At 34.3% G+C, this 26,435-nt stretch overlaps 4 protein-coding genes across 5 annotated transcripts; 2 read left to right on the top strand and 2 right to left on the bottom strand.

Annotated features, from left to right (window-relative positions):
* Positions 1 to 2,183: 2,183 nt before the first annotated feature.
* Positions 2,184 to 10,003, bottom strand: LOC107425329 (probable glucan 1,3-alpha-glucosidase). Its single transcript, XM_048479000.2, has 6 exons — positions 8,222 to 10,003; positions 6,206 to 6,479; positions 5,992 to 6,127; positions 4,163 to 4,373; positions 3,830 to 4,036; positions 2,184 to 2,854 (listed from the first exon to the last, which is right to left on the bottom strand). Exons 1-6 carry the CDS (start codon positions 9,812 to 9,814, stop codon positions 2,486 to 2,488), a joined length of 2,790 nt encoding a protein of 929 aa, XP_048334957.2. The 5' UTR covers positions 9,815 to 10,003; the 3' UTR covers positions 2,184 to 2,485.
* A 1,528-nt stretch (positions 10,004 to 11,531) lies between these two features.
* LOC107429913 (glycolipid transfer protein 1) lies at positions 11,532 to 15,752 on the bottom strand. 2 transcript variants are annotated; one of them, XM_048479904.2, is made up of 8 exons: positions 15,564 to 15,752; positions 15,358 to 15,410; positions 14,995 to 15,127; positions 14,407 to 14,462; positions 13,439 to 13,569; positions 12,822 to 12,957; positions 12,194 to 12,325; positions 11,532 to 11,731 (listed from the first exon to the last, which is right to left on the bottom strand). In XM_048479904.2, the coding sequence occupies exons 3-8, from the start codon at positions 15,110 to 15,112 to the stop codon at positions 11,696 to 11,698; spliced, it is 609 nt and encodes a 202-aa protein (XP_048335861.1). In that variant the 5' UTR covers positions 15,113 to 15,127; positions 15,358 to 15,410; positions 15,564 to 15,752; the 3' UTR covers positions 11,532 to 11,695. The 2 variants fall into 2 exon arrangements, with proteins under 2 accessions (XP_048335861.1, XP_048335863.1); XM_048479906.2 differs by lacking the exon at positions 15,358 to 15,410.
* Positions 15,753 to 15,972: 220 nt separating this feature from the next.
* Positions 15,973 to 21,480, top strand: LOC107425332 (uncharacterized). The gene is made up of 5 exons (XM_048479042.2): positions 15,973 to 16,156; positions 16,724 to 16,882; positions 16,980 to 18,703; positions 19,292 to 19,406; positions 19,503 to 21,480. The coding sequence occupies exons 1-5, from the start codon at positions 16,094 to 16,096 to the stop codon at positions 20,619 to 20,621; spliced, it is 3,180 nt and encodes a 1,059-aa protein (XP_048334999.2). The 5' UTR covers positions 15,973 to 16,093; the 3' UTR covers positions 20,622 to 21,480.
* Positions 21,164 to 25,721, top strand: LOC132799227 (aspartic proteinase Asp1-like). Its single transcript, XM_048479043.2, has 8 exons — positions 21,164 to 21,814; positions 22,780 to 22,897; positions 23,388 to 23,611; positions 24,128 to 24,352; positions 24,459 to 24,597; positions 24,855 to 25,055; positions 25,157 to 25,229; positions 25,332 to 25,721. Exons 1-8 carry the CDS (start codon positions 21,600 to 21,602, stop codon positions 25,442 to 25,444), a joined length of 1,308 nt encoding a protein of 435 aa, XP_048335000.2. The 5' UTR covers positions 21,164 to 21,599; the 3' UTR covers positions 25,445 to 25,721.
* Positions 25,722 to 26,435: the final 714 nt, after the last annotated feature.

Here is a 26,435-nt window from a genome sequence, read left to right on the forward strand (position 1 = left end):
CATCTATAGATGAATAAATAATTTATTTATATTAATAATTTTTCATGGTGCATGAATATTTATTTTTTTTAATAGAGGTTTTAGTGTATGGCTAAATGTTACATTTGATCACAACCAAACTTCAGTATAGCATTTCAAGACCAATCCTTGTTGTAAAGTTGGATGACATAATTAATAATGGTTAAAAGTACCATTAGTAAGAGATAAAGATTCAAAGGAAGGAAATTGGATCACAAAACACCTGTCCTCAATAATCTCAGAAGTACACAAGTTATCCAGTAGATTACCCAAAACATAAGCAAAACAGCAATTAGCATGATAATCAAGAATCTAAAGTGGCATAGAAAAAAAATGATTGGAAAAATGACCTAAAATTCCTTTATATGGTCTCGGTGAAAATATGAACAAAGTGCTTTCTGACAAACACCTATTAAAAACTATCCAAACGTCAAAAAGTAAGAAAAGTGGGAAGTAAAGGATTTTATGCGCTCATGTTTATTATGTAATTTGAAAATTGCATATCCATTCACATCAAATCATGGTTAAAATGCTTAGATTCTGATATTGAATAAAAAACTCCATTGTTCCCTTCAACATTTATAGAAGATTTTCATTTATCTTTCTACCAACTTATTTATTCTAAGCTGTCAATATGAGAACCAAATTACCACTCCTCAAGAAAGCTCTGAGAATACTCTGAATAAGAAAAGGTAAATTCTCTCTCCCTAAAACATGTTGTTGACAGGTTCCATTAGAAAAAGAAATTATGCAACTGTCTGGATAGGCTTATCAGTCTTCTCAAGTCTTACGAGCTTCTGTTCAGATATGATCTACTCAAATTGGGATATGAGTAGGCTTTATTATAATGAAACACGTTTTTACATACCCCAACAAAGAGGCAAATCAGCACCACCAACCAGTAATGCTAGCTATATAGTCATAGTGGTTAAAAAATAGCAACATTAATCTAATTATCACTAACCAATTTGACAAAATAAAGTACAACAAATATGACATTTTAAATTGAAAATTGAGATTGTAACAAGATTCCACCATGCTTCTAAAACTCGATGTCCATGTCGATCAACAATATTGGCACTGATCCGACAGCTTCATGCTTGACCATAAGTATTCAATCTGGCCTATAATTTCATCTCCATGACTCAATTGACTGGTGGAGCAGATACAAAAACTTTGAATAAAAATAATCAGAAAGATAGAATAGATTTTTCGGAAAAATCCAACCTTCCAATAAGCTTTTTAAGAAAAACCTGACCTCCTCAAGATGAAAATAATGATTCATACATTTTAATTAGAATAATGCGCACCTCCCATATTGTCATTTGTTATATCTTAGATAGAAAAAATTGACACCATGAATCCCTAAATACTAGGGATTAGGCGGGCATATGAGGTTCTGATCAAACGACTTAATATGGTGTCTCTTCAACTTGAGTAGCTAACAGAGAAGAACCCAATTAGCAGAAAGTGAAGCGAACACACGGGGTGGTGCACGTATGATATCTTCTAATTTGTTGGGCACTAATCACCCACAACCAGTAACACTAGCTTATAGTCATAGTGGCTAAAAAGTAGCAACATTAATCTATCAGTGACCAATTGGACTAAAGCAAAAACAATAAATATATCTAAAATGAAAATTGAATTGTAATAAAGGAATCTAACCTAGCTTGAACCAAACTAACCCTCCTAGAGGAACCTTTCCTTGAATAGTTTTAGTACCTTAAATTAAATGTGGGTACATCAACCAAATCGACATTCAATATGGATTTTGATCTACTATCAGTTTCATTCGATTTTTTGGGCAATTTTAAACCCAATCCAAACTAAATCAACTAAACCATATATATATATATATGTAAATTTTTTTAACATTTTTACTATAATTACTTAAATTTTTTATGTATTTTTATGTTTTTAAATTATTTAATTTAAAATTAATAAAAATATTAAAAAGTTAAGAATAATAACAAAATAATAAAACGACCAAACACAACCAACAACGAACCATTCAGTTTGGTTCTTTCCATTGGTAAACAATGCAAAAAACCAACCTGCCTGAATCGATGTCGATCCCTACAAGAAAAGCCGGAAGATTTCACCAAGGAAGCCACAATCCAAAAAATATCGAACTCCTTCCTAGTCGGAGATCAGGCACAGGCTTGGTTAATAACTCTATATATTGTATACAATTGGATAAAGCTTCAGATGGTTTGCCGAAAGCAAATATCATAGCAATCAAATACACATGAATTGTGCAACGCCAACAACATACGGATGGCAATCCCAACAAGCCTGAGAAAATAGCATGATCTTGTCGAACAGTTTGCTGTATATGAAATATCAGTTGCATGTAGAAAGTAATTTTGCATTTAAAACTAATATAAGAGATGTATCCCTCATCCAGTTAAAGAGATCCTACCAATGGTAATAGAGATATAATAAATTAGACAGCATAAAAGGTCTACAAAATTTTTATCGTCCAATCACCCGTAATTGGGATATTAGGTTTGCGGACGGTAGCAAAAGCCAAGCCTTGCGTTGGTTTAACTAGAAGTGGTCCATATTCAATTTCAGCTTGCCTTTTTGATGGTTCAATGAGAGCATTTTTTGGTTTAGCCGAGTATCCAAGCAGTATAATTCTCTCTATCATGCATTCTGAAGAAAACCGGGCTTTACCAGGGCCAGTCGGTGGTATATTAATAGAGGTAAGCTTGCCATCTTTAAATATAAATCGACGATGTATATAGGCACCTTGCTCAAATTGAAAGCTTTTTCCATCATCCACATACAACTCTCCTTCAGCCTCTTGTGAGCTATTAAGTGCAACTACCTACAAATGGCATAGAGGAAAAATATTAATGTTAAGGTTGCTTACCACTGTTCTCAAAAACTTAAGATGTTAGGAGGTGGACGAAACTATATATATGAACTCTTTAACACAGTAGATAGTTAACATCCGCCTTTTTTTTCACTGGCCCAGAATAAGTTGAAAATGTATGTATGTCTCTGTTACAAAAGGTTATGGCAGTATGCCGAAGTCCAAAGTGAAACTAAATCAGTTGGTAGCCTTAATCAAAAAATTCATACCAGGGAGTACACGCAGATACTTAGAAAATTACAAAAAGAAACTTTACTAAAATCCAACATGATGGCGACATCAGATAAGTACCAATGCTTTGAACCCAAAAAAAAAGAAAAAAAAGAAAAAAAAAACAACTAACATTCTTTACAAAAGAATCGATATAATTCATAAAGTATTACTAAGACCAAGTTGCACAATTCTGGGTACTGGCTCAAACTGCTGGTAACCCCAGCTAGTTGAACTGGTTCTTCCTGTGCCACATATTATTTTTGTGTAATCATGTAATACCAAACAAATTAGTTATTAGAATAAGACATGTTCCCACCTCAATTTCATACAGGTGGAATTAATCATTACTAAAATTTTGCATACCACATCACATTATGAGGAAGCTTTCTTACAAATCAACCTAAGGGTGCCATAAGACTTGGCAGTTCAGAATAAGCAAAAGCATGTCTACAAGTATACAGATCTATATATGTATATATATATATTTATATATTAATGCCGGCCAAAACACACATAAAATCTACACACACATGTAGATGAAACCTATCACCCCAGGAGAAAAAACATAGAGAATTATATAGCAACTAATTAGCAAGATCCTAAAGCTAAGATCCGTGTATTAAGAAAAGAAAATTTGAGTATACCTAGTATGAAAGATGTGATGAGGATTTGAATATTATGAAATTTCTCTAAATCTTGGAATCAAGTACATACCAGAGTATATGGATCATTCGTCATCTGTGTGGAGCTCCGACGGAACCTGTCTTTCCTTGGTATGATGGTTCCAGCCTTTAAGAAAGCAGGAATACACTCTTCAGAAATATCCAACTTATAAGTCTTCCCACCCTTGTATACAGCTCCAGTCCTCAAATCATACCAAGATTGTTTCCCAGGCAAATAAACTGATGCATGCCTTGCTCGCTGGTAGTAATGATTGAAAATAACAGATTTTAACATCACAATAATATTGCAACTTGCAAGTGAACAATTGAAAATAGGGAAAAGGGAAAATATTAAACCACGTAAAAGAACCAGATATGAAAGTACCTCGGTATAAACCCCTTGCACCAAGAGACCACTTCCAACCATAAAAGCCTCATCATTGCTGAAAGTAGCTTCATCAGAAGGAAACTCCATCCATAATGGACGAACAACAGGAACACCAGTCACATTTGCCTCTCTAAATAACGTGTAGTAGTATGGTAGCAACATGTAACGCATGTGTATGGCATCCCTTATAAGTTCTGTATTTCTTTCTCTGTAATGAAATTGGAGACTAATGTCACAAATGTGGTAACGGACTTAAAAATATTTCTCATGTAAGTGATAATATGGTAAATGAGTAGCATCTTAGTCTAAATGCTCTAGATTTTCCAAGTGAAAAAAGCAATGCATGTTTAAGGTTTTTAGCATATCCTTCTGTAAATACTAATATAGGCTCTTTGAGGTATTTTTACTAGACACAGTTGTTCACAGCGGATACCAATCATACATGACTTAGGTAGTGTTTGGTGATTGAAACTTGAAATCAACCTTAGAATGAAACAGGCATTCTAAGGGAATGTTCATTTTCTTATTTGGTTTACAAATAACATATAGGAACAGAGAATCCATAGGAATATGAATGGCTATTGCATAGAAATAGGATGGACATTCCATAAGAATATGAATGGATGCCCCACTACATGGGAAGAGAACATGCCCATCGGTAAATTAGGGAATGGGCATCCACTGCCTAAAAGTAAGAAATGTTTATGCCTTTCTCAATCCTTACTTTCTCTCCTCTATTCTCAAGTTTTTTTGGGACTTTTCTCTTTTCTTCTCCCTATTTTATCTACATATCTTTTCTCTTTCTTGTCTTTACCTCTTAATTTTCTTTCAACTTACACTTCCTATTTCTCAGCCTAGTCTATCTTTCTAGTTATTCTCTCTACTTTGTCTCTCTAATTTCACTCTCTTTGTAATTTCTCTATTTCTTTATCTCTCCATGTACACTCTCTTCAATTTATTCATTTACTTTCACTCTTTAGTTTCTTTATTAACCTTCCTCTTTCTTATCTTGCTTCTTTATATCCTCTCTAAATCTTTCGATGCATCATTGATTAGAATCCAAACATCATAAATTCAATTGCTTATTCACAAAATGACATCATTTTTCAACCACACAATTGACTTGATTCCTTGTTCCATTCGACTACTCATGTAATTTCATTATAGACCATGGCAGTCATCTGTCTTCAAAATAAACTTGTTCCATGATCTTTTATGGCTTCCCTTTACCCAATTCAAGTTGCATCCAATATTATTTTTCAATGATATTTACCCCTTATCTTCTGCTTGCCTAAATGCATGACACTATGCTGCATAATTTTTTTAATTCTAATTTTATTATAAAAAAAATAAATAAATTTTATTCTTATGTGCCGCCCCCCCCAAACCCCCCCCCCCCCCCCCCCCCCCCTCTCTTTCTCTCTTCCTCCTCCTCCTCCGGACAGACTTCATAGAGGGGCAAACAATTTAAAAGTATAAAGTAGATAAGCAAAATAAACTAAGGAGCCCATGTTTATGTCTCAGTGGTTAGCATCCACACCATACCGTCGTGAACCTACCATTGGAATTCTCTCTATGAAACCAATATATTTGAATAGATAAAATATGGAACACTCTAACAGAAAAATGTAAATCAAGCAGCCCCCAACATCCATACATTGGAAAAGTGCCACATTTTGTAATGATGCATGAAGCAAATGAAATTACAAAAACAGCATAATGCCTCTATAAAAATTATACCAGACTTTGATTTTTGAACTTCGGAATTTGAATCAAGAGATTGCAAATACAATGACATAACACTAGAATGGTTAAGGAAGTCCTACCCAAATAACCATGGTTCTCGTCTTTTTGTGTCTTGATGGGCATGACCCCTAAAAAAGGGATAGTATGCCCCCAATTGATACCAACGAACTAATAATTCAGGCTCAGGATTGCCAAAAAACCCACCAACATCAGCACCTGCATGAATATGATAACAACAAATACCCATTAATAAAGAAACTTCCTGTCATTATTCAGATTAAGTGACGGTCTAACCTGCAAAACTAATTCCACTAAGACCAAGAGTCAAAATCATAGGAACTGAAACCCTGAGCTGATCCCAATCAGCTGTGTTGTCTCCTGTCCAAACAGCTCCATGCCTTTGACTTCCAGCAAAGAATGCTCTTGACAATACAAAAGGCCTTTCCTTCCCATCACCTCGTTTTACAAGACCATCACTTGAAGCCATGTGAAAGTAATACCCATATACATTATGTAGCTCCCGGTGCTCAACACCTCCCTCATGTAAAGCATCTCTAGGCATAGTTACCTGGTGACAGTTTATAGTTATGTAAGAATGCAATACCATGGAACTTATAATGAGAGCTCAACTGCTGAACCATCAAATTTGTTGAGTTTATATAAGAAAAACATGGCATATACACAAGATGAGAAGGTAGAACTTGCTTCCCATTCGCTGATAGGATGTGGACTCAACCATGTAATCAAGCTAACACAATAGACAATTTCAACATTAACCCTTCAAATTAATTTTTAATCTTAAGATTTATGTATTACTTCATTGTTTAAAAAGGGCCAATATTAAAAGTTTTTCAAACAATAATTGAGTTATCATTTAATACAAAAAGGAAAAAGAAAAAAAATATACAGTACCATGAGCATTAGGTATTATCTAAGGATCAAGAAAATATCAATTAGTTTAACCACAGTGCCCTGCATATTCTACCATTTCTAGGTGAAGCCCTCTTAGATAAAACAAACTAGCATCGCTAACATTTGTTTTATTACCAGCTCAGGTGCACTGCAAATGAGAGGCTAATCTCAGAATACATGCCTTATCAATTATACATTTGTTACATTTACTTGATCTAACTGTTATTTTACTTGCAGCACCTAAGTGACAACTTAATGTATAGATTTTCTTCTTATTTCTAGCAAGCATTAAATAATAAGAGTCTAAACACTCTCAGATGCATCCATAGAAGTATATATGCATATTCAAAAGAGAAAATACACAAAAAAAATACGTTTAAGTTTCCATATTCTAGAAGATGGCATTGACTCCATGTACATTTAGCTCGGGTAACTTGGAATTAAAGAGCAGACACTCTAGATGGTGACTGGTGCTTAGTATTTGGAGTGTGTGCATGTCAATCTCTTGTTTCCAAAAAAATGAGAATGTTCACTCTTCCACCCCAGGATGTCGAATCACCTTTTATATGGTTATACATTCTACGTTTAGTGGGGGATGATGCTCACTACGGTCCCAATTTTTTGGATCAGGATGCATGCATTTATTCTCATAGAAATGAAGTATAGATTGATCTGATGATTCCAACATACTAGGAACTTATAAACAAACCAAAAAAGAAAAACAACATGCTTACCTCTAATCTTGCACATCTAAACAGAAAAGAACAAATCGCTACTCATATCTCTTAATACATTTCCAACTTATAAATTGCCAAATGGAACCTCCTGGTCTCGCATACTTTTCTTCCCATATCCAAGAGGTGATTCTTAGAGAGAGAGAGAGAGAGAGAGAGAGAGAGAGAGAGAGAGAGAGAACCACATATATATATCTATATATTAATTTTATACATGCAGATGCATACATACATATATATATATATATATGCAGGTGTTGATGGTTGTTGCTTTAAGTTTTCTTTTTCGGAGGACCAGATGGTTGTATAAAAATTTAAACAGAATGTACCACTCATTTCAAGAAGCCCAAGCACTATATGATATATAATAGAAAAAAATAAGTTTCACCATTAAGCATTTTGATAACAAGTTATCAACAAATAAATTTGAGTTGTGCCTCACGTTCTGTTTGGCAAACATTAGTAGAAATATGATTATCTACCAAAATTGTTAAGTTACCATCAATCGCAAAAATTTGAGCAACTAAAAAGTGAATCCTAAACTGCAGATATCACCATAACAACAACAAACATTTACAAAATAATGCATGACAATCAACGAAGCTAAAATAGAACTACAATCCCAAGAAAAGTAACGGAGAACACAATAGCAAACAAATTTTACCTCAGGTCCATTGAAAACAGAAGGCTCATTCATATCATTCCAGATAAAAAGTGAAGGAGTGGAACCAACATAGTTCTCAAAAGAGAATTTCTCAGAACACCAAGACCTAATCTCCCGGTTCAACATATCTGGGTACGATGATGAACCAGGCCAACACCACCCATCATAATCATTTCCACTGGCATCTTTAACATAATAACCCTTCTGAGTTGCCTCTTTGTGCAAATGAAATGATTCATCGCGCTTAATATGAGGATCCACAATAGTAACCATATGCCTACCCTTAGCTGCCAACTTCCTCTGCATCTCTTCTGGATGCGGGAAAAGCACCGAGTCCCATGTGAAATACCTCTTTCCGTCAGTGTGTTCAATATCAAGCCACAAAACATCATAAGGAATATCATGCTCATCAAACTTAGAATCAACATTTTCTACATCTTCTTCATCCCTGTAATTCCACCTACATTGATGGTAAGCCGTGGCGAAGAGCTGCGGCATTGCCGGCCTACCTGTCACACTTGTATATTGCCTGAGAAGATCTTTAGGCCCTGGACCAACAAAGAAGAAGGTATCCACAATACCCGCCTCACTCATCCAAAATGTATCAATCCTACTTTGTGAGGAAGGAAGCGAAATGTCAGAATCTGCATCCCATCCAGACCCAAGAACATCAATCTGCATTTCTGCAGCATTCAACCAAAAAAACCCAGAACCTCCCCCGGATTTCCCATGTGAAAACATCAATGGTATAGACCCGTAAAGCCCAAATGGAGAATCATGAAGATACTCAAAAACATCCAAATTAAACAATCTATAAGGTTCGGAATAGTCAATCCCAGGTCCTCTTGTGGGCTTCAGAGCAAGGCTTGAAGCATGCTCAGGTATACCATAAACAAAATCAGCACCATAAAACGAAACATCGAAACTGATAGATTGAGGTCCGTACGGCCTCGTATCAGTGTGACCCCTAAAGCTCTCCTCCCAATCATCACCTTCTTTTTTGGCTCTTAGTTGCTCAAAATCAAATAACCCATGAGAATTCAAGGAAACTACACGATTACCTCCCTTTTCGCGCACGTAAACCTCGAAAGGATCGTGCCGGAGAACCGCCTCGTAGCCGTCCGATAAATACACGACGGAGGAAGGACTGGCATCGCCTCCAATCGTCTCCGTTGAATACCTCTGCAGCCAAATCTTAGTATTCAGAAACTCCGGCAGAATTACATCGGGGACCTCAAAGCGCTTCTTGGGTGGGTCCAGCTTCGGGTCCTCGTCGATCTTGAGCCGCACGATCCCTTCTTGATAAACCGAAAGGCTTAGAATCAACGGCTTGATCTGTTCCTCATCTTGATCTGGGTTGTTTTCTTGGTTCCTCTTCGGCAACAGCTTGGCGGTGAGCTCACCATCGGAGATGGCAACCTCTTGGGCTTCGAGAGTGCAGAAACCAGGTTTACGATTCCGTGCTCGCTTGCAGAATGGAGTCTGGTTGCAGTTCCTGAACTCGTCCCTTTTCCATGAGAAAACCGAGCTGAGTTGCAAACCCAGAAGAAGTAGAAGAAGAAGACTTATTAGATTTCTCATCTGGGTCTTCATGGATAGATGATCATAGTAAGGAATGCAGACGAGACGAGGACCCAGAAATAAGAAAATGGAGGAGAAGAAAATGTTCTCAGTTTGAGTTTCGGTGTAATTACTGTGGAATTGCAGCTGCGGCTGGACTCATGTCTCTCTCACTTCAGTCATGAACAATTCGGACCCGCTACGTTGGAATATGGACCTGATTATGGTTTCCGGATCAAGCCCAATGTATGATTTGATCCCCGTTTGGTTACAGCGTCAAAATTTGTAGTTCTTTTTTTGGTTTTTCTTTTTTTTAATTTTTTTTGCCTAAAATATTTGGCTTTTATTTTTTTCCTTAAGAATGTCTCGTTGGCCCTCACGTCAAGGGTTTTTTTTTTTTTTTTTTTTTAAACATGTCAAGTTTTCTATGTTAGAACTGACAAAACTGATTACTTGACATTAACATAAATATATTCATCAAAAATAAAATATAAATATAAATATAAAAAAAAAAATTAGCCATTAAGTTGGATATATATTTTGGATAAATATAATTGTAGTCCTTTTTATTTTGCTATTTGTTTTATATTATATTTTTTTTATAAAAATATAAGTATCATCTCTCATATTCCATTTTTATTTTAACATAGCATTTTTTAAAAAACTCTTAATAATAATTAAAATTTAACTTCTTTATCTTTTATCTAATGAAATTCTTTTATTTATTTTAAAAAATAAAAAATAATGAAAATTAATAATAAAAATAATGTCGTAAAACTCACAATTAAATTTTTTTTTAAAATTCAACTATATTTAATACCAATTAGCTTAATTTTTAAAATTATGGTTAAGACAACATAATTATTATATATAATTTTTTTTAATAAATTAAGGAAAAGGAATTTAGCACAGTATTTAAAAATTTTAATAATTGTATAAGAAGTGTGTGTATGTGTGTGTGTTATTATATATAACCTATTATATTTTTTTTGATAAATTAGGAAAAAGGATTTTAGTACAGTATTTAAAATGTTTAATAATTGTATAAGAAGTGTGTATATGAGTGTGTGTCTTTTTTGGAAGAGAAAAAAAAAAAAAAGTCAAAAGTGAAGATAAATTAATCAAATTCTAATAGTAAGAGTTTCAAAAAATGACGTTAGGTTGAAACAAAAGTAAAATGTGAGAAAGTTGTATTGATATTTTTTATAATAAAATGTAATATCGAAAAAATAGTAAATTAAAAGATACCATGATAATACTTACCCTAATATATTTACCAATAAAATTGATCAAAATTACAATAATTATTAAAGCTTTTAATTCGAATTATGTCAACGTCAACAATATCTAATAAAAAGGCCCAAACAGTTAACTAATTCTACTTTAACATTGCTTGAAAAAACAGTTTTTAGAGTGGTTGAAAATATATGTTTTTGAGACATAAACCAACATATTAGATTGTCAATGTTAGATTACAATGGTAAATAGATTCCTGTTTCCTTTTCTTAAAATGAATTATCTTTTTTCTTCTCCTTTTTTTTTTTTTTTTTCATTTATGGAACTTATAATGAATTCTAGTATATAAATATATATCATACATATTTTCTCTTTTTATGTTAATGAATTCTAAGTTGCAAGTAAAGCATTTGATTTTCCAAATTTTTTGTTTCATAAGAAATTTGTAGGCATGAGAACTAAATTAATACGTATAGACTATATGAAGGACGTCTTAACGGTACCAACAACAACACAACCAAAACACTGAAATCGATTGCTTTGTTAACCAAAAAAGTACAATACTAAACTTTAGTAAACACAAACAATTAATGACATATGAAATGATTGGACCGAACGCATGACCTAAAACTAAAAAGGTAACTGATTGCAGAGCAAATCATCTAAAACCCATTTTCATCATGATGCCTTCAAATCATCCAAACCAACACTAGCCTGTGACGGAAAAGCAAAATTTAATGAGCCAAAAGTTCACAAATAACTAGCAATAAAAAATTTAAGACAATTTTTATCTATCATTATAATTTTATTTTAGCTACAGAACATCAAGTTAGTCACAAAACAGAGCAATCTAGTAACTTTACTTCTAGCCAAGAATCAGTATCTTAATCCGGTTTCTGCTCTTGAATGACCAGATCATTAAACTATTGAGCCATTGTTTGCGTGATGCAAAGTCACAGGCTTCAAAAGCACAGGATAATTTATTATCCAATTGCTTTACTTTGTCCGCTTAAAAGTGAGTCAAGCATAAGAATCGGGGGTGACGATTGGCAGAACAGAAAAAATTATTTGATCTACTTCTCTAATAAATTTTTGATAGGTTCTCAACTACTTAGATATTTGGCCAAACTCAAAATAAGTCAAATAAAGATTCCCAAATAAAAAACGACATCTTACCAAGAACTTGTGATTCTCTTCAAGTAAAGGGGAAAAGTTTGTGCAGAATTTCTCTATGTCAGATAGGACATCACCAGAACCACCTACAACCTCCATGAACTTTGCCCTATCAGGAGCGAGTTTCATTGCAACCTGTAATTCCAACATCCAATAACTCAAATTCTAAACTAAATACAAAAGTAAGAAAGAATACAAGGAACTAAAGGCTTCATTAAGAAAAGTAATGTTTATGTAGATGAGGAGAAATACAGATTTTGGTTTTTACTGTCACTATTTTCATGCTTACTTTCAAAATAAAGTACCACAACATAAAGGCCTATCTTCATGACTTTGTCGATGCCCATAACTTTCAAGGGATTGAAGAAGAACAAGAAAAACTAGGAGCAAAATATTAACTTGGAGAGATGGAAGAACATGGAGAAAATAAAATTACATCCAGGACTAACAATCAAACAATGCCAAGAGAAAGTTTACAGGAAAAGCTCCCTAATGTATAATTGTCATAAATCTATAGCAGTACAGTGAGTAACATCCACAGACTTGGGCCAAAATGCAAAGGTTGTGCATCATATGAGTTCAATCAAAACTAAAAATATCATAGATAATACAGAAGCGTCAAAGACTTTACACTGAAACTTGAACTAGCAAGCCAACCATGCCATTTTTTAAGGGTCTTGCCATAGGCCTCTGTACAAGCCTGTGACATTTTCCAATCTGAATGCTCCAGTAAATTGCGAAACAATTCCACCAAGAAATCCATTGCCCTGAAATTTTATTCAAATTGAAATGATACAATTTAAGAATTCAGTTACAATCAAATAAAACACTAAACGATAATTGACAACCATTTATAATGCTTATTTAATTTTCTCCAGGCTGCCACCTAAGATGGTTTAAAATAGGACATTTTAGATTCACTACACTGATTAGCTTTCTGTTTACCAAAAAAAAAAAAAAAATGATTAGCTTTCTTCAATAATTAGTTTTTTTAAATTCATCAGTAACTATCTTCAAAAGATTCTCCAATAATATGTACTCATTTATCAGACTGATATCCATTTGATTGAACTGCTAACTTCATCTTCATTGACACTAAACTACATAACGACTAAAATTTTCCAAGGATTATATACTCATCTTAAAGAGATTATTTACCTCTAAAATATCAGTAAATGCATTGGATGTCACAATGCAACATACCATAGGGTACAAAACAGAAGGAAGCAAAAAAGGGTAGTACTTTACCTTGTCAACCAAAGAAGACCATTGGTGCAACTGGATGATCCTTTTGCTGTTTTAGCTTCGACCTCAACACGTACAAGACTGTACAAGTAGTTGAATTCTGTTGGATTGGACAGATATTTAGTTTCCAATCTCTACATGAAAACCAACAGAGTTAGTAGAATATATAGTGAATCTTTCAAGCCAACAACACAAAAAGATAATTGAAGGAAGTGTTGCATTATAATTAGTCAAGCTATTTTTTAGTAAATGTTAGCTGTTGTTAATACATTTTAGTTGCAGTACAGAAGTACTCGTCTCTAGTATAAATTACTGTAACTAATCCATACCAAATAGTTCAAAATTTGTTTTTCTCCAATAATTACTTTAATAGAAAACAACCAAAAATGCATTCTAATAAGTAACTATTTGATTCCACATTTTCCAAATCAGACGGAAAATATATTAACGGATTTCCATGAGATTCTAAATTGAGCAAGAACTGAACCCAAAAGAAATATTTAACTCAAAATAGCATATATGGAGCCCAGAAGCTCCATCATTTTACACGTGTTGCACGCAGGCAAGGATATAGAAATAACTATTAAACCAATTTTACTAAACTGAAAGATTAATTTCAAGGAAAAATATCAAACATCATGGATATAACAGAAAAAGTACTGAAAATATCAAACATCATGGATATAACAAAAAAAGTACTGATGTTCGTGGAAATTGACTGAGAAATGTCAATGCATACTGGCAATATAAAGGTGTACATAAGAAATATGAATAAAAATATTAGTGGAAGGTAGTTCGAGAAAACTAGCCCATTACAACTTTATATCTATCTTATATGTCTATTTACTGACATAGTTACTGATACTCACATATTCTTTATACTTCAATACATCTAGCCAACAATATAATTATAGATTTATACACCCCATATTTGCGAGCAAGATGAGGAATACAATATAAGAACATCTTACCGTTATGTTTCCACCAATATCAGATTTAACAAGGACCATAGCAGCTCCAAACTTATCTGGCATCACAAATATTGGAATTTTTAATTCGTAACAAGTGGACTAAACCAAAACATGAACAGTTAGGATAAGACTGGTTATGCCTAAAGAAATAGTAAGGTGCATAAAAGCCTGACATGTCTTGTGAAAACCAAGAATTACTTTAACATAAAGTTATTTTAAATAGCTGAAGCAAAATTTTTTTAACAGGCAATTGGGCTCTTAACATTATTGAGATGTATAGTTGGGGATCAATTATGCTTTATAAACTTCGTTCAACCATGTGGAATACGTGTACCTCATTACTATCATACAACATACTAAAACCACATAAAGAAGTCAGACACGAAACTCGGAGGATATGCATGTAAATTAGCAAAATGAATGTTTAAATTAAGAATAAGAATTAATATTACGCAGCAAAATAATTCTACTAAAAGAACCATCACAAAGAATTGACAACGATAATCAACCAATGGAAACACTATTTAACTCCATAGAAATGATCCAAGTAAAGTCATGAACTGGACAAGCAGGAACAATTCAGTTTACCTATAACAGGCAATATATGCTTGCAGACTTCCAAGAAAGGCTTAGTCAGCATCTCTCCACTCTCAGATTTCACATGCTTCATTCCTTCCAAAGCAGGAGTGAACACAGTCCCCTCCATTTCTTCAAAAATTCACTGCAAACAAAACCATATCCACACAAATAATCGCACAAATCAGTCTTCGAATTACAAGTTTTCGCACATGAAAAAATAAATAATTAAATATAAACTCAATCAGATCCAAAACCGATTCCAATTAGATCTACGAACAGCTGCTACCTTCGTACCATAACAACAACCCAAAAATGAGAAAGCCAAAAACAAAGAAAAAAAAAAAAAAGAAAAAAGAAAAGCGATCGGCATACATAGATGATTTCCGATGCGATTTGAGCTGTTTGGGATGTGAGATTGCTTAATTCTAATAGGAAAGAAAAGAAATTGCAGCGATCAAAACCAAAAAAGAAAAAAAAAAAAAAAAGAATTATGAAGCTTAATTTACAGTCTGAGTTGGATTATTCATTGAAAAATAAAAAAGTGAAGAATAAAGAAAAATAGAAGAAGAACCACATACATTTTCAGATTTCCGTAGTTGAAGAATTTTTGTCTATCGTTTGCGAGAATCAGATTCTGTAGAGACTGATCTTTGATTTGAATCGGTTTTCTTTTCAAAGGAAGAAGAAGAAAAGAGTATGATAAATAGTACGAGTAGAATAAATGATTTGCTGTGACACATGTCTACGTGCGAACCACGGCGCGTATTGGAAAATTTTTTACGCGTTCACATTTTGTACGCAAGACTTTCACTTTTATTATTTTAAACGGAGCGGATTTTTGAATTATTTTCTTTAGTTTTTTGGGCCTTTATTAAATACTTTGCTTCAGCCCAACCCAAAATGTTTTTAGTTTTTAGTTTTTAGTTTTTAGTTTTTTTTTTTTTTTAAAAGAAAATTACTATTTTGTTAATTTTGCTTTCTTGGTGAATAAACTGGTACAGTTTACACACTTAAAGCCAATTCAACGAGGCTTTATTCCGGCGATTTGATTGCCGTCGTTCTATATTCCCAAGTGCTCCAGCAACTGGCGGTGACTTCTTCAATATCTATGGCAATGCAGAATGACGAAGTTGGAAAACCACAAGCAATGAGAACCGACAATGATTATCATGTTTGTTTCCTTCACATTCTTTCTTTATTTTTTTTTTAATTTTTTAATATAATATTCTTTGTTAATAATAATTTTAATTTATATTTCAATAATTTTAATTCATATTTCAATGTACTTTTGAAATTGATTGACTGTGTTGGATTTATTACTGTTTTACAGGTATTGTTAAATTAGCATAGTTAATTTTTTTAAAATTTTCTACCAGATTCTAAATTTACTGGAAGTTTGAAGGTTTAGAATTTCACTAAAATGACCTAAGATTGTCATTATCTTTTTTTCTTTTTTCTTTTTTTCAAGAGTCTTGCTGGGTTTTGATTCTTGGTTCATAGAATTTTTTTTGATAGCTGTGGTATTTTGGAATTCCATGAATGGTTGTTTAGGTTATGTTTACATATTGGATATAAAATTCTAATCTTTTTTAGTGTAAAAACGGAAAGGGAGATATCTGAATCAATCGGCCATAATGGAGATAAGCACATATCAACGATAAGAGATTGTTGGTGTTCTGTATGATAGATTATTCAATTCAATTTATCAATTTATAACACCTTTGAATTCTATAAACAGAAAAAAATCATAAGCAAGCTCACTGATGCTGTGCTTGAGGAGTTTGCAAGATCTAACCCAAGCAAAACCCTCATACCTGATTACAAGAACCACATCAAACAACAACTTCAGGGATTCTTTCCAAATTTCCGAACCCCCACTCACCCCACATATTCTGTGGTACTACTCTCTACTCTCTTTTCTTGCATTAATGTTGTTCCAGTAAATATATATTGATTCTTACTTGCTCTTGTTTTGGATGTGAATATTCCTGTAGATGATTTTTAGGGCAATTACTGAGTTGGAGGAAGAAAGGGGGTCAAGTGAGGAAGCAATATCGGAATTTATCAAACAAAAGTTCGAGGATTTGCCATGGGCTCATGCAAGTCTGTTGCGTCACCATTTGAAAAAACTTAGTCAGAGTGGAGAGATAATTGCTGTTTCGGAAAATTCTTATATGCTTCCTGATGAAAACGCTAACTCAGTCATTAAGACAGAAAAGGGGAGTAAAGAGAAGAAGAAGCATGAACAGGGTAGGGGAAAAAAAAGGCAGCATGTGACTAAACATGGAGATCAATCACAAGAAGGACAAATGGTTAAAAAAATGAAGCAATCCCAAAAATTAAAGGTTGCTGTCAGGGAAGAAGATAAGGTCCAAGGTTTACTAAAGAAGATTGATGACCAAAATCAATCTCAAGAACAGCAAATCAACCAAAATGGAGAAAGAAGACAAAAAGAATTGAAAGTTGGATTTAGTAAGCAACGTCCAGTGGGAGAACAACAAAGTGAAGTGGACCAAAATCAGGCACAAATTTTAGAACATGAAGATGAAATGGAAGAACAAGAAGTTGATGTTAAAGAAAAAATCCAAGAGGAAGGGAATGAAGTAGAAGTTTTTGAAGGACAAAAGGTTGCAAGAAGGCATGAACTTGAAAAGATTGGAGGAAAAAGTCTGTTACAAAAGCATGAGGTTTCTTCTCAACCAGTTAATTCAGGAGAGATTGATGCAGATGCAGAAGAATGTAATCAGGCACAACTACCACAAGTTCAAAGGATAGTACAAGTTTTAGAAGGACAAAATATTGCAACAAGACTTGAACTCGAAAAGATCAGAGGGAAAAATCTGTCACAAGAGTGGCAGCTTGAGGAGCAAAAGCAGGAGGTTTCTTGTGAACCAGTAAAATCAGGTGAGATTGATGTTGATGAAGAATGTAATCAAGCGCAACTACCACAAGCTGAAAGGATTTGTGACCAAAAACAAGCAAAAAGACAATCTGAGGCAATTGACAGTCAATGTCAAGCAGAGACACAGCTAATCAAAGAGAATAAGGAAAATGCTCAACAATCCGAAGAGGTTCTAAACACTCTTTCGGAAAGGCAAATTGAAGTTTTCGAAGATCAATTGCCTGCAAAGCAGCAATTTGAAGTAATTGAACAACAAAAGGAAGCTCCTGGGCGAGCTGTCAAAGGATATGAAAATTCAGAACAAGCAGAAAAGAAACAAGAGGAAGTAATTACAGAACTAAATGATCATGGGCAACAAATGCATGTAACTGAAAAACTCATTGAAAGTAAAGATGAAGAAAGTAAAATGATCAACAAACAAACTCAGGAACAACAGAACGAAGTGGTTAAGGATCAAAGTCAATCTCCATTTCAACAAAATCAACCACAAGATGAAGGATATGAACAACCAATACCAACACAACGGGAAGAAATTGCTGTGGGTGTCCTACAGAAGAGTAAAGCAAAGTGGAAAGATAAAGTGACTGAAGAACAAAGACAAGATCCACATGAGCAAGAACTGTATCGAATAAAAGAAAAGCAAAATGAAATGGCTCAAGGGCAACGACAAGTTGGAGATATTGAAAGAACTGTGCATTTACAAGAAGAACAGGTTGAAGTGATTGAAAATCATTCTAAATTACCAAGGCAACGCAATGAAGTTATTGCTGAAAAAAACAAGCAACTAGAGATTATTAACTCGCAAATTGATCTCAGGTTTGCCCTTTTTTATTTTTTTTAATTTATTATTATTATTAATTTTTTTCTTTTTGTGGGTGGGGGGAGGTGGGGTGTGGGGTGCTTATTCATCTAATGTTGGTTGTGTGTTTTTCTTTTTTCCGCTCTAAAATCTAAATTTTGACTTTATTTTTCTAAAATCGAAGCAGATGTAAACATATAAGCATAAAAAATATGTTTATACAAAAACTGAGTGTTAAGTGGACCAGTTTTATACTTGTCTAATATATTTAAATTGTTGGTATCTGATGTAGTCAACCTTTCAAGTTAATCTATGGTTACAATTCTTCTTATTTCGCCCTTTATTAGAAGGGATTGATTATAACTTATTGAGGAAATGGAAGTTTAGAATTTGGATTTTGTGGGGGAAAAGGAACATATTTAAATCATACTACTTTGAGACAAAAGCTGAATATTTTGACTTTTTTGTGTTAAAGATAAAAATGCCGTAATGGAGTAATTATCACTTTAGGATAATATGTGGTAAGGCTTTTTTTTTTTTTTTTTTTAATTCAAAAGCAAAAAAACACTTTCGTAACTTCGATCTTTTTTCCATTTTAATAACAGCAAGATGCAAGAGTTATTATTAAAGAAGCACGGGAAAGAAGCTCATGCAACAGCTTTGGATCCTTCTTTTACGGCTAAGATATTAGACAGGGGTGGTTCATCTACTCTAATAGAGGTAGATATTTAATTTGTCTTCACAAATTTAAAATAACCACCTTTCTGTTTCACATATTTAAGCTTGTTACGTTTGTATATTTGTTTTGATCAACAGAAGTATCTAAAACTGTTAAAGGAGCGACAGAAGATTGAGGAAGAGCTGTTCAGAATTTTTTATCTTTTTAGTGCAACGGAGGAATCAAACCATTCCTCTCGGGAATCCGTAGGTGGAATAGCAGCTTCTCCTGAATTGCCCTTTGGATCATTGCAACTAAGAGGCAATCGAGAACTTTGTAGCCAGAAGCAGACATCTGAACCTCTACCTGTTAGAAGTTCTTTCACAACCTCTGTGAATTCCGTAATGCACGCACTGGAGCGAGAACCAGAGGTTCGAAAGCTGGAAAGGAATCCACAGCTAAAGCCATCAACAGTTGTGCAGGCAATAGTCACTTCACATGATCCCATTACTTCAGTTAATGAGCTCCATCACGTGCAGAAGCACCTCAAGCATCAAGGATATCTGCACCCTCCTGGATCAAATGGAGATGAAGACGCGACTATAGTAATTTCTTCACCTGAAGGTGAGCAAGATGATCCTGAGAAGCAGAAGCTGCAGAGTAAAGGCCAAAAGCGGTTTCTTACACCAAGGTGTAATCCAGAAGCAACGTTGAGTGTGCCAGGACTCTTGGATATTCAGAACCATAACTTAGGAATGAAGCAACAGCCCAAGAAGGATGGCCGAGGGAGGCCCCGTAAACAAAAGTCTGATGCTGAGAATACAACTGGAGACAAAATGATCTCACAGCCCAAGAAGGATGGCCGAGGTAGACCACGGAAACAGAAGTCGGATGCTGAGGCTACACCTGACAAATTGATCTCACAGCCCAAGAAGGATGGCCGAGGTAGGCCACGTAAACGGACGTTAGATGATGAGGCTACACCTGGAGACAAATTGATATCACATAAGAAGCAGGAGCAACGAGGGAGGCCCCGTAAACAAAAGTTGTTAGCTGATACTACAATGGGAGATATATTGATCCCTCAGAACAAGCAGGATGCCAATACTACAACTGGAGACATATTGATGTTGCAGAACAAGCTGGATTCTGATACTCCAACTGGAGACATACTGATCCCGCAGAAGAAGCAGGATGCTGATACTCCAAATGGAGACATATTGAGCTTGCAGAAGAAGAAGGATGCTGATACAGCAACAAGGGACATATTGATATAGAAGCAGCAAAAGCGAAGAGGTAGGCTCCTTGATGAAAAGTTTTAATGCTGATACTACATCTGGAGACATATTGATGTGCAACCAAAAGTGATGAGGGAACCGCTGATCCTACATCTAACTTTGGTGTTTGATCTAATTTTGCTGTAACCACGGAGATAATGCCTTTTTTTGGTGTTTAGGAAGGCATATCCAGCTAACTTTGATTATGACGACTTTTGACAAGATAGAAGAAAAAAAAAAAAAAGAAGCCTTTTTTGTTAAATAGTGGTGATATAAATAATATTTATAAATTTTATGTTCAATGGGTTTTATCTCATGGGACCCATGTAAGAATTACCAAAAAGTCCAAAATAAATTAAGAAATTACCATTTGTTTGTACGGTAGCGTTGTCCTACGCACTGTACTTTCTCGTTGTATTACCCACGAAAGTTCCAGGAAATTACTACTACCTAAAAAACAATTTCTGTACTTTAATTAGGCTTGTACCGCCCCTTTGGGTTAGGCTCGTTTATTTTCTTCATAGATATGCAAGTTTTGTTCCAAAATGTACAATTATCCATCTTTAGAGGAGGTAAGGAATCAAGAAACCTTCTCTGACATTGCATTGCATTTGTGCGTCAGAAGAAGAGGTTCTGTAATCAAACCCACTTGAAGAGGTTCTGTAATAAAACCCACTTGGTAAAGAAACGTAATTAGCAGAAATTAAGGGAAACAAGCAATGCCCATGAAACCTTAAACCCCAAGAAACAGACCCTTTTCATCTTCCATGGCAGCACTCTTTAGCTAGATTCTATTTTTTACAACTTTAAAACCCCCCTTAAAAAGTTCGTTGAGTCATTTCATCAAGCAGGTGGTTAAGTCAACTGGAGGAAAAGACAAACCACCATTTTTACGAGTTGATCCATTGGTTCACTTTTTTTCTTTTTTTTTTGTGATAATTGGGTAATAAAGGAGTAGAATAAGAGAGAAAAAAAAATATGAGACAAAGGAAGGTGGGGTTGGTTATGTTATGTGTTTCGATGTTGCTGATGGGTTGGAGTATGACTATGTCATCAGCTTCTTTCTTCGGTAAGCATCAGAACCGGCATGGAAGAAAATCCATGTTACCCGTTGAAGCATCATCGTCATTGGAACTGAATCGAGTGGGGTCCTCTGTTGTTTTCCCAGTCCATGGAAATGTGTATCCAATTGGGTATGTGTACTTTGCCAATCTGATCGATGTAATGGTTCTTTAATATTTTTTTGTTTTTGCTGATTATAATTATCAGCATGATCCTATAATTTTGAGGAGAATTCGCTTCTTTGTTGTCTTTCCAATCTGCTCCACCTTGTAAGTGGAAAAATTTTCAGTGTTATCTTTTTTTCTTTTTTTTTTCTTTTTTTTTTTTTTTTTTTTGTAAATAATTCTTTTGTAGAAAACACTATCTGTTTGTTGATACTAGGAAGTAGAAGTTTTGTAGCGGTGGTGAAGATGATGAAATGTGTTAATAGCATGTTGCAGAAACCTTTTCTGAAAAAAGGAAAAGTATGGTTAATGAAGGATGAGTAAATTTTATTTTATTGTCTAATGGTTTTTGGCACTTTATATGTAATTTGCACTTATTGAAAAAAGTCATTATTTGGGCATCTTTCATGGGCATTTCCTTCTTTTCTTCTTAATTTTGCAGTGGAGATTTTGGACATGTGGTCAGATCTTTTCACAAAACTTTTTTTTTTTTTTTTTGGTGGATCCATCCTATATATCGGGCTAGAATTGATAATGAATTCTACTGAAGCGTGTGTTTCTGTGAACAGGGAATTTTCCATACTTTCTTTTGAGGCAAAAGTGGTTGCTGTCTTGTTAAAGACCACGAACTTATCTTTCTGCTTTTAATGTTATATACTAGAAAGTTCTCCCCTTATTCTGCCTTTCTTTATGTAGGATTTCAATGATATATATCCCATGTACTTTATTTTCCCGGTATCATTGATTTGAAATTTCATCCTATGTTTCATTTTTTGGATATGTTGGTTATTTTCAAACCATAGGAATTTCATTGCTCTATAAGTTGTTTTGGTAAATATTTCATTGCTCTATATTGTCTGTACATATGAACTATAAATCATAATTCAGAATCTGTAAAGCAAGTCTTCTGAACTCGTGTTTTTGTTGTGTAGGTCTTATAATGTTACCCTCAACATAGGTCAACCACCGAAGCCATACTTTGTTGATCCTGATACTGGAAGTGATCTCACATGGCTCCAATGTGATGCTTCCTGTCGCCGTTGTACTGAGGTAAATCGGAATGAGAAGTCCATTGTAGTTTTTGACCAAATTGTAAATTTGTAACTTTGTGTTTAACTGGAAATGATAAAAGATGTGTTTCTTGCCTATGAATAACTCAAATTTATCTAAATAGTTTGGAAAAGCCCATAATTCTCCTGACTAATACTAATGATGTGATATATTATTTCCTTGACATGCACTGTTTCCCATGACCAAATTTTCCTTCCGCATGATTTCTTTTAAACTCATCTTCTGATTTCTTTTAAAATCATGCCAGTTTTGCTGCTTTCAAGACTTTCAAACAATCCCAACTATTTTTAAAACTATCTTAGTTAGAAAGATGGATAATTTTTTTTCTCATTTATGTTTTTCTCTTTTTTTTTTTTTCTTTTTTTTTTTTTTTTTTTGTGGTAATTTTTTTCTCATCTATGTTGGTACATGCAGATTGTTATAGAAAAAGTTAGTACTAAACCAATGTATTATTTGTTTTTCTCTGCAGACACATCATCCACTTTACAGACCCAGTAATGACTTTGTGCCCTGTAATGACCCCCTATGTGAATCCTTACACTCACCCCGTGCTCACGGATGTGATGATAAAGAGCAATGTGAGTATGAGATTAATTACGCAGATGGTGGTTCATCCCGAGGGGTACTTGTCAGGGATGCATTTTCCTTCAACTTTGCCAGTGGATCCCAGCAGAAACGGCGCCTTGCCCTTGGGTTGGTAACTTTATCTTTCCGTTATTATCATGAAATGTTTGTGCTTTTGAATCACTTTTATAAAATCATGTATTTGAAAGAATTGTCCTATTATCCTCTTGCTTAATACTTTGGAGTACAAATTGCTTCGGTCCTCCCATATGGAATGACCCAGTTACATATAATCCAAGAATGTTGTGAAGACCTAGTGATATTGTATTTGTTTTTTTCTCACAAGGCTACCTGGTTTTGGTTTGTGTTTCTCTGCATTTTCCTATACTATTCTAAATTAGACATGAAAAATCTCATGTAATTAAAATTGGGAAGTTAAATTTGGATTTTTTGGAGAAGATTTAGTAATCATGACTCTGATATAGAAGAACATCTTACACAGTATATCAATTTGCGTTGAACAAAAATGCATGTTAGAGTATATGACAAATATTTCAGCATTCCATCCAATCATTACATTTTACTGAAATATGCTTCCATATTCGCTCTTGGTTGTTTAAGTTTTTCTGGTTCACTTCTATTCAGATGTGGATATTACCAAGTTCCTGGTGCATCTGATCACCCCATGCATGGAGTACTAGGCCTTGGAAGGGGAAAGGCCAGCATTGTGTCACAACTCAGTAGTCAGGGTTTGATGAGGAATGTTGTTGGCCACTGTTTTAGTGGAGGAGGTGGAGGGTTTCTGTTCTTCGGAGATGAACTTTACGATTCTTCACGCATTGCTTGGACTCCGATGTCACAAGACTACCCGTAAGTAACCCTTCTGAATTCATTCATCTTACATAGGGCATCTTTTTATTTCATATATTGATTTGGCTCTATGTATACCAAATCCGCTTCTTGTGGTTTATGTCAGCGAACATTACTCGCCTGGATTTGCAGAACTCATATTCGGTGGAAAATCTACTGGTTTGAAAAACCTATTTACAGTTTTTGACAGTGGGAGCACTTACACTTATCTTTGTTCCCAGGCTTATCAAGCTTTGACATCTTGGGTGAGTGAAAAGCATTCACATAATGGTAGCAGCCCCTTCCTCCACAATATTCCTAAAATTGCAATGTTCCATTAATCCACAAGAAATGCTTGCAAAATTTTCATAATGTTATCAATTTATTTTTCTTAAACATCCCTTCTTTTTTTTTTTTTCCTTTTTTTTTTTTTTTTTTTGCCCCTTTATCACTGAATTCGAAAACATCCCATTTAGATCTTGAAGTATAGGTGGTTTCTGATTGGACCCTTATATCCCTGCAGATTAAGAAAGAACTAAATGGAAAGCCTTTCAAAGAAGCATCAGATGACAGGACTCTCCCACTCTGTTGGAAAGGTAGAAAGCCCTTCAAAAGCCTACGCGACGTCAAGAAATACTTCAAGTCCTTAGCATTGATCTTTGCCAATGACGGAAGAGCAAAAACTCAATTTGAGTTGGCCCCTGAAGCTTATCTACTGATATCGGTAAACTCCCTGCTTCCCTTCATTCCTTAATTTACATTCATTTTAGTTTCCATTACAAGTAGCATATTCTGACAGAATACTATCAATGTGTTAATTCTCAGGACAAGGGAAACGTTTGCTTGGGAATTCTAAATGGCACCGAAGCGCAGCTGCAAGATTGCAATCTCATTGGAGGTAAAAAAATTTCTTTGGTTACATTAGGAAAACATGAAACTTTTTTCGATCATGCCATATACGTCTCCTAAAATGTTACTTGGCTTTTGTTTGTTTCCATAGACATATCGATGCAAGATAAGATGGTGATTTACGACAATGAGAAGCAGGTAATCGGATGGGTTTCTGCAAACTGTGATCAGCAACCAAAGTCTAGTCGTTTCAGCATTCGATGATCCATTAAAAGTTTATCACACCCCCCACTGTTTATGCACCACCGACTTAGTCATATAGAGTTGTATAAAGAATAAAATTCTTAGCATAAAATGGGTGTGTTGTATTCTCAACACGCTTGGTATGTTTAAACATGTATGTCTCTGCTATAAAAACTGCATGGTAATCCATGTATTTGATGCCTACTTGGTTCGAAAATTGTAAAATTTCTACACATACCTGGAATTGAAAACTTACGGTTAGTTGTTTATAATAGAAGAAAATTGACTACTTATTCTAGCTGGTGTGGATTGCAAATTCCTATATACAAAAATTTCCAAAGCTGAAAATAGATGTGAGAATTGAATCCCAAAAGCAATAATATTAAACCCAGTATTTTCCAGTAAAAGTAACGAAGATCTCTGTAATTTTCTCAAATTAAGACAACCTAAAGTCAACATTTTCATTTCACACTTTATTCTCAGTTAAAAAAACGGACTGGCAAAATTAGGGATTATTCTACATCAGATCTCTGACAACCGGTCTCATTTTTTTATTATTATTATTATTTTTGGGAAACAATGGTTATTATATCATTGTCTCTGAATGTAATAAATAATGCCAAAAAAAGGAAAGAATTGAATGAAGTTTGAAGTAAGTGTAGGTCGAGAAACTCATTGGCGACCACAAAATGTACTATGGAAGACCACGAGTTTCAGGCCATGCAATTAGAAGGACCAAAACCACGCCATGCATCTGAATCACGTGACATGGTTATCCCTAATCATCGTTCAGTAATCTCACGTGCTCGATGTACGTTGACTGCCTTTTTTATTTTTTTAGTTTATTTTTTTATTTCTTTTTTAGGGAGCATTGAATCAACTTCCCCAAGTAATTAAGCCCCAATAATTGTGTGGTCAATGCAACATCTACTACTAACTTTTAAACCAACAAAATCATATAAGAAATTATCAAAATTTTATATATGTAAACCTATATATATATATATATATA

Source organism: Ziziphus jujuba, chromosome 7, assembly GCF_031755915.1.
Source record: "Ziziphus jujuba cultivar Dongzao chromosome 7, ASM3175591v1".
NCBI lineage: Eukaryota > Viridiplantae > Streptophyta > Magnoliopsida > Rosales > Rhamnaceae > Ziziphus > Ziziphus jujuba.

What these genes read in the sequence shown, in the direction of transcription:
- LOC107425329 (XM_048479000.2), bottom strand. Translation starts at nt 9,814, where the DNA reads ATGAAGACCCAGATGAGAAATCTAATAAGTCTTCTTCTTCTACTTCTT. An exon ending in CTGTTTTCAATGGACCTGAG is followed by an intron (nt 6,480 to 8,221) that starts GTAAAATTTGTT and finishes AACTGTCACCAG; the next exon opens with GTAACTATGCCTAGAGATGC. An exon ending in CGAATGATCCATATACTCTG is followed by an intron (nt 2,855 to 3,829) that starts GTATGTACTTGA and finishes TGCCATTTGTAG; the next exon opens with GTAGTTGCACTTAATAGCTC.
- LOC107429913 (XM_048479906.2), bottom strand. Translation starts at nt 15,112, where the DNA reads ATGGAGGGGACTGTGTTCACTCCTGCTTTGGAAGGAATGAAGCATGTG. An exon ending in GCATATATTGCCTGTTATAG is followed by an intron (nt 14,463 to 14,994) that starts GTAAACTGAATT and finishes TTGTGATGCCAG; the next exon opens with ATAAGTTTGGAGCTGCTATG. An exon ending in AAGAGAATCACAAGTTCTTG is followed by an intron (nt 11,732 to 12,193) that starts GTAAGATGTCGT and finishes TTTCCGTCACAG; the next exon opens with GCTAGTGTTGGTTTGGATGA.
- LOC107425332 (XM_048479042.2), top strand. Translation starts at nt 16,094, where the DNA reads ATGGCAATGCAGAATGACGAAGTTGGAAAACCACAAGCAATGAGAACC. An exon ending in CTCACCCCACATATTCTGTG is followed by an intron (nt 16,883 to 16,979) that starts GTACTACTCTCT and finishes ATATTCCTGTAG; the next exon opens with ATGATTTTTAGGGCAATTAC. An exon ending in AACTCGCAAATTGATCTCAG is followed by an intron (nt 18,704 to 19,291) that starts GTTTGCCCTTTT and finishes TTTTAATAACAG; the next exon opens with CAAGATGCAAGAGTTATTAT.
- LOC132799227 (XM_048479043.2), top strand. Translation starts at nt 21,600, where the DNA reads ATGAGACAAAGGAAGGTGGGGTTGGTTATGTTATGTGTTTCGATGTTG. An exon ending in GGAAATGTGTATCCAATTGG is followed by an intron (nt 21,815 to 22,779) that starts GTATGTGTACTT and finishes TTTGTTGTGTAG; the next exon opens with GTCTTATAATGTTACCCTCA. An exon ending in AGATTGCAATCTCATTGGAG is followed by an intron (nt 25,230 to 25,331) that starts GTAAAAAAATTT and finishes TTGTTTCCATAG; the next exon opens with ACATATCGATGCAAGATAAG.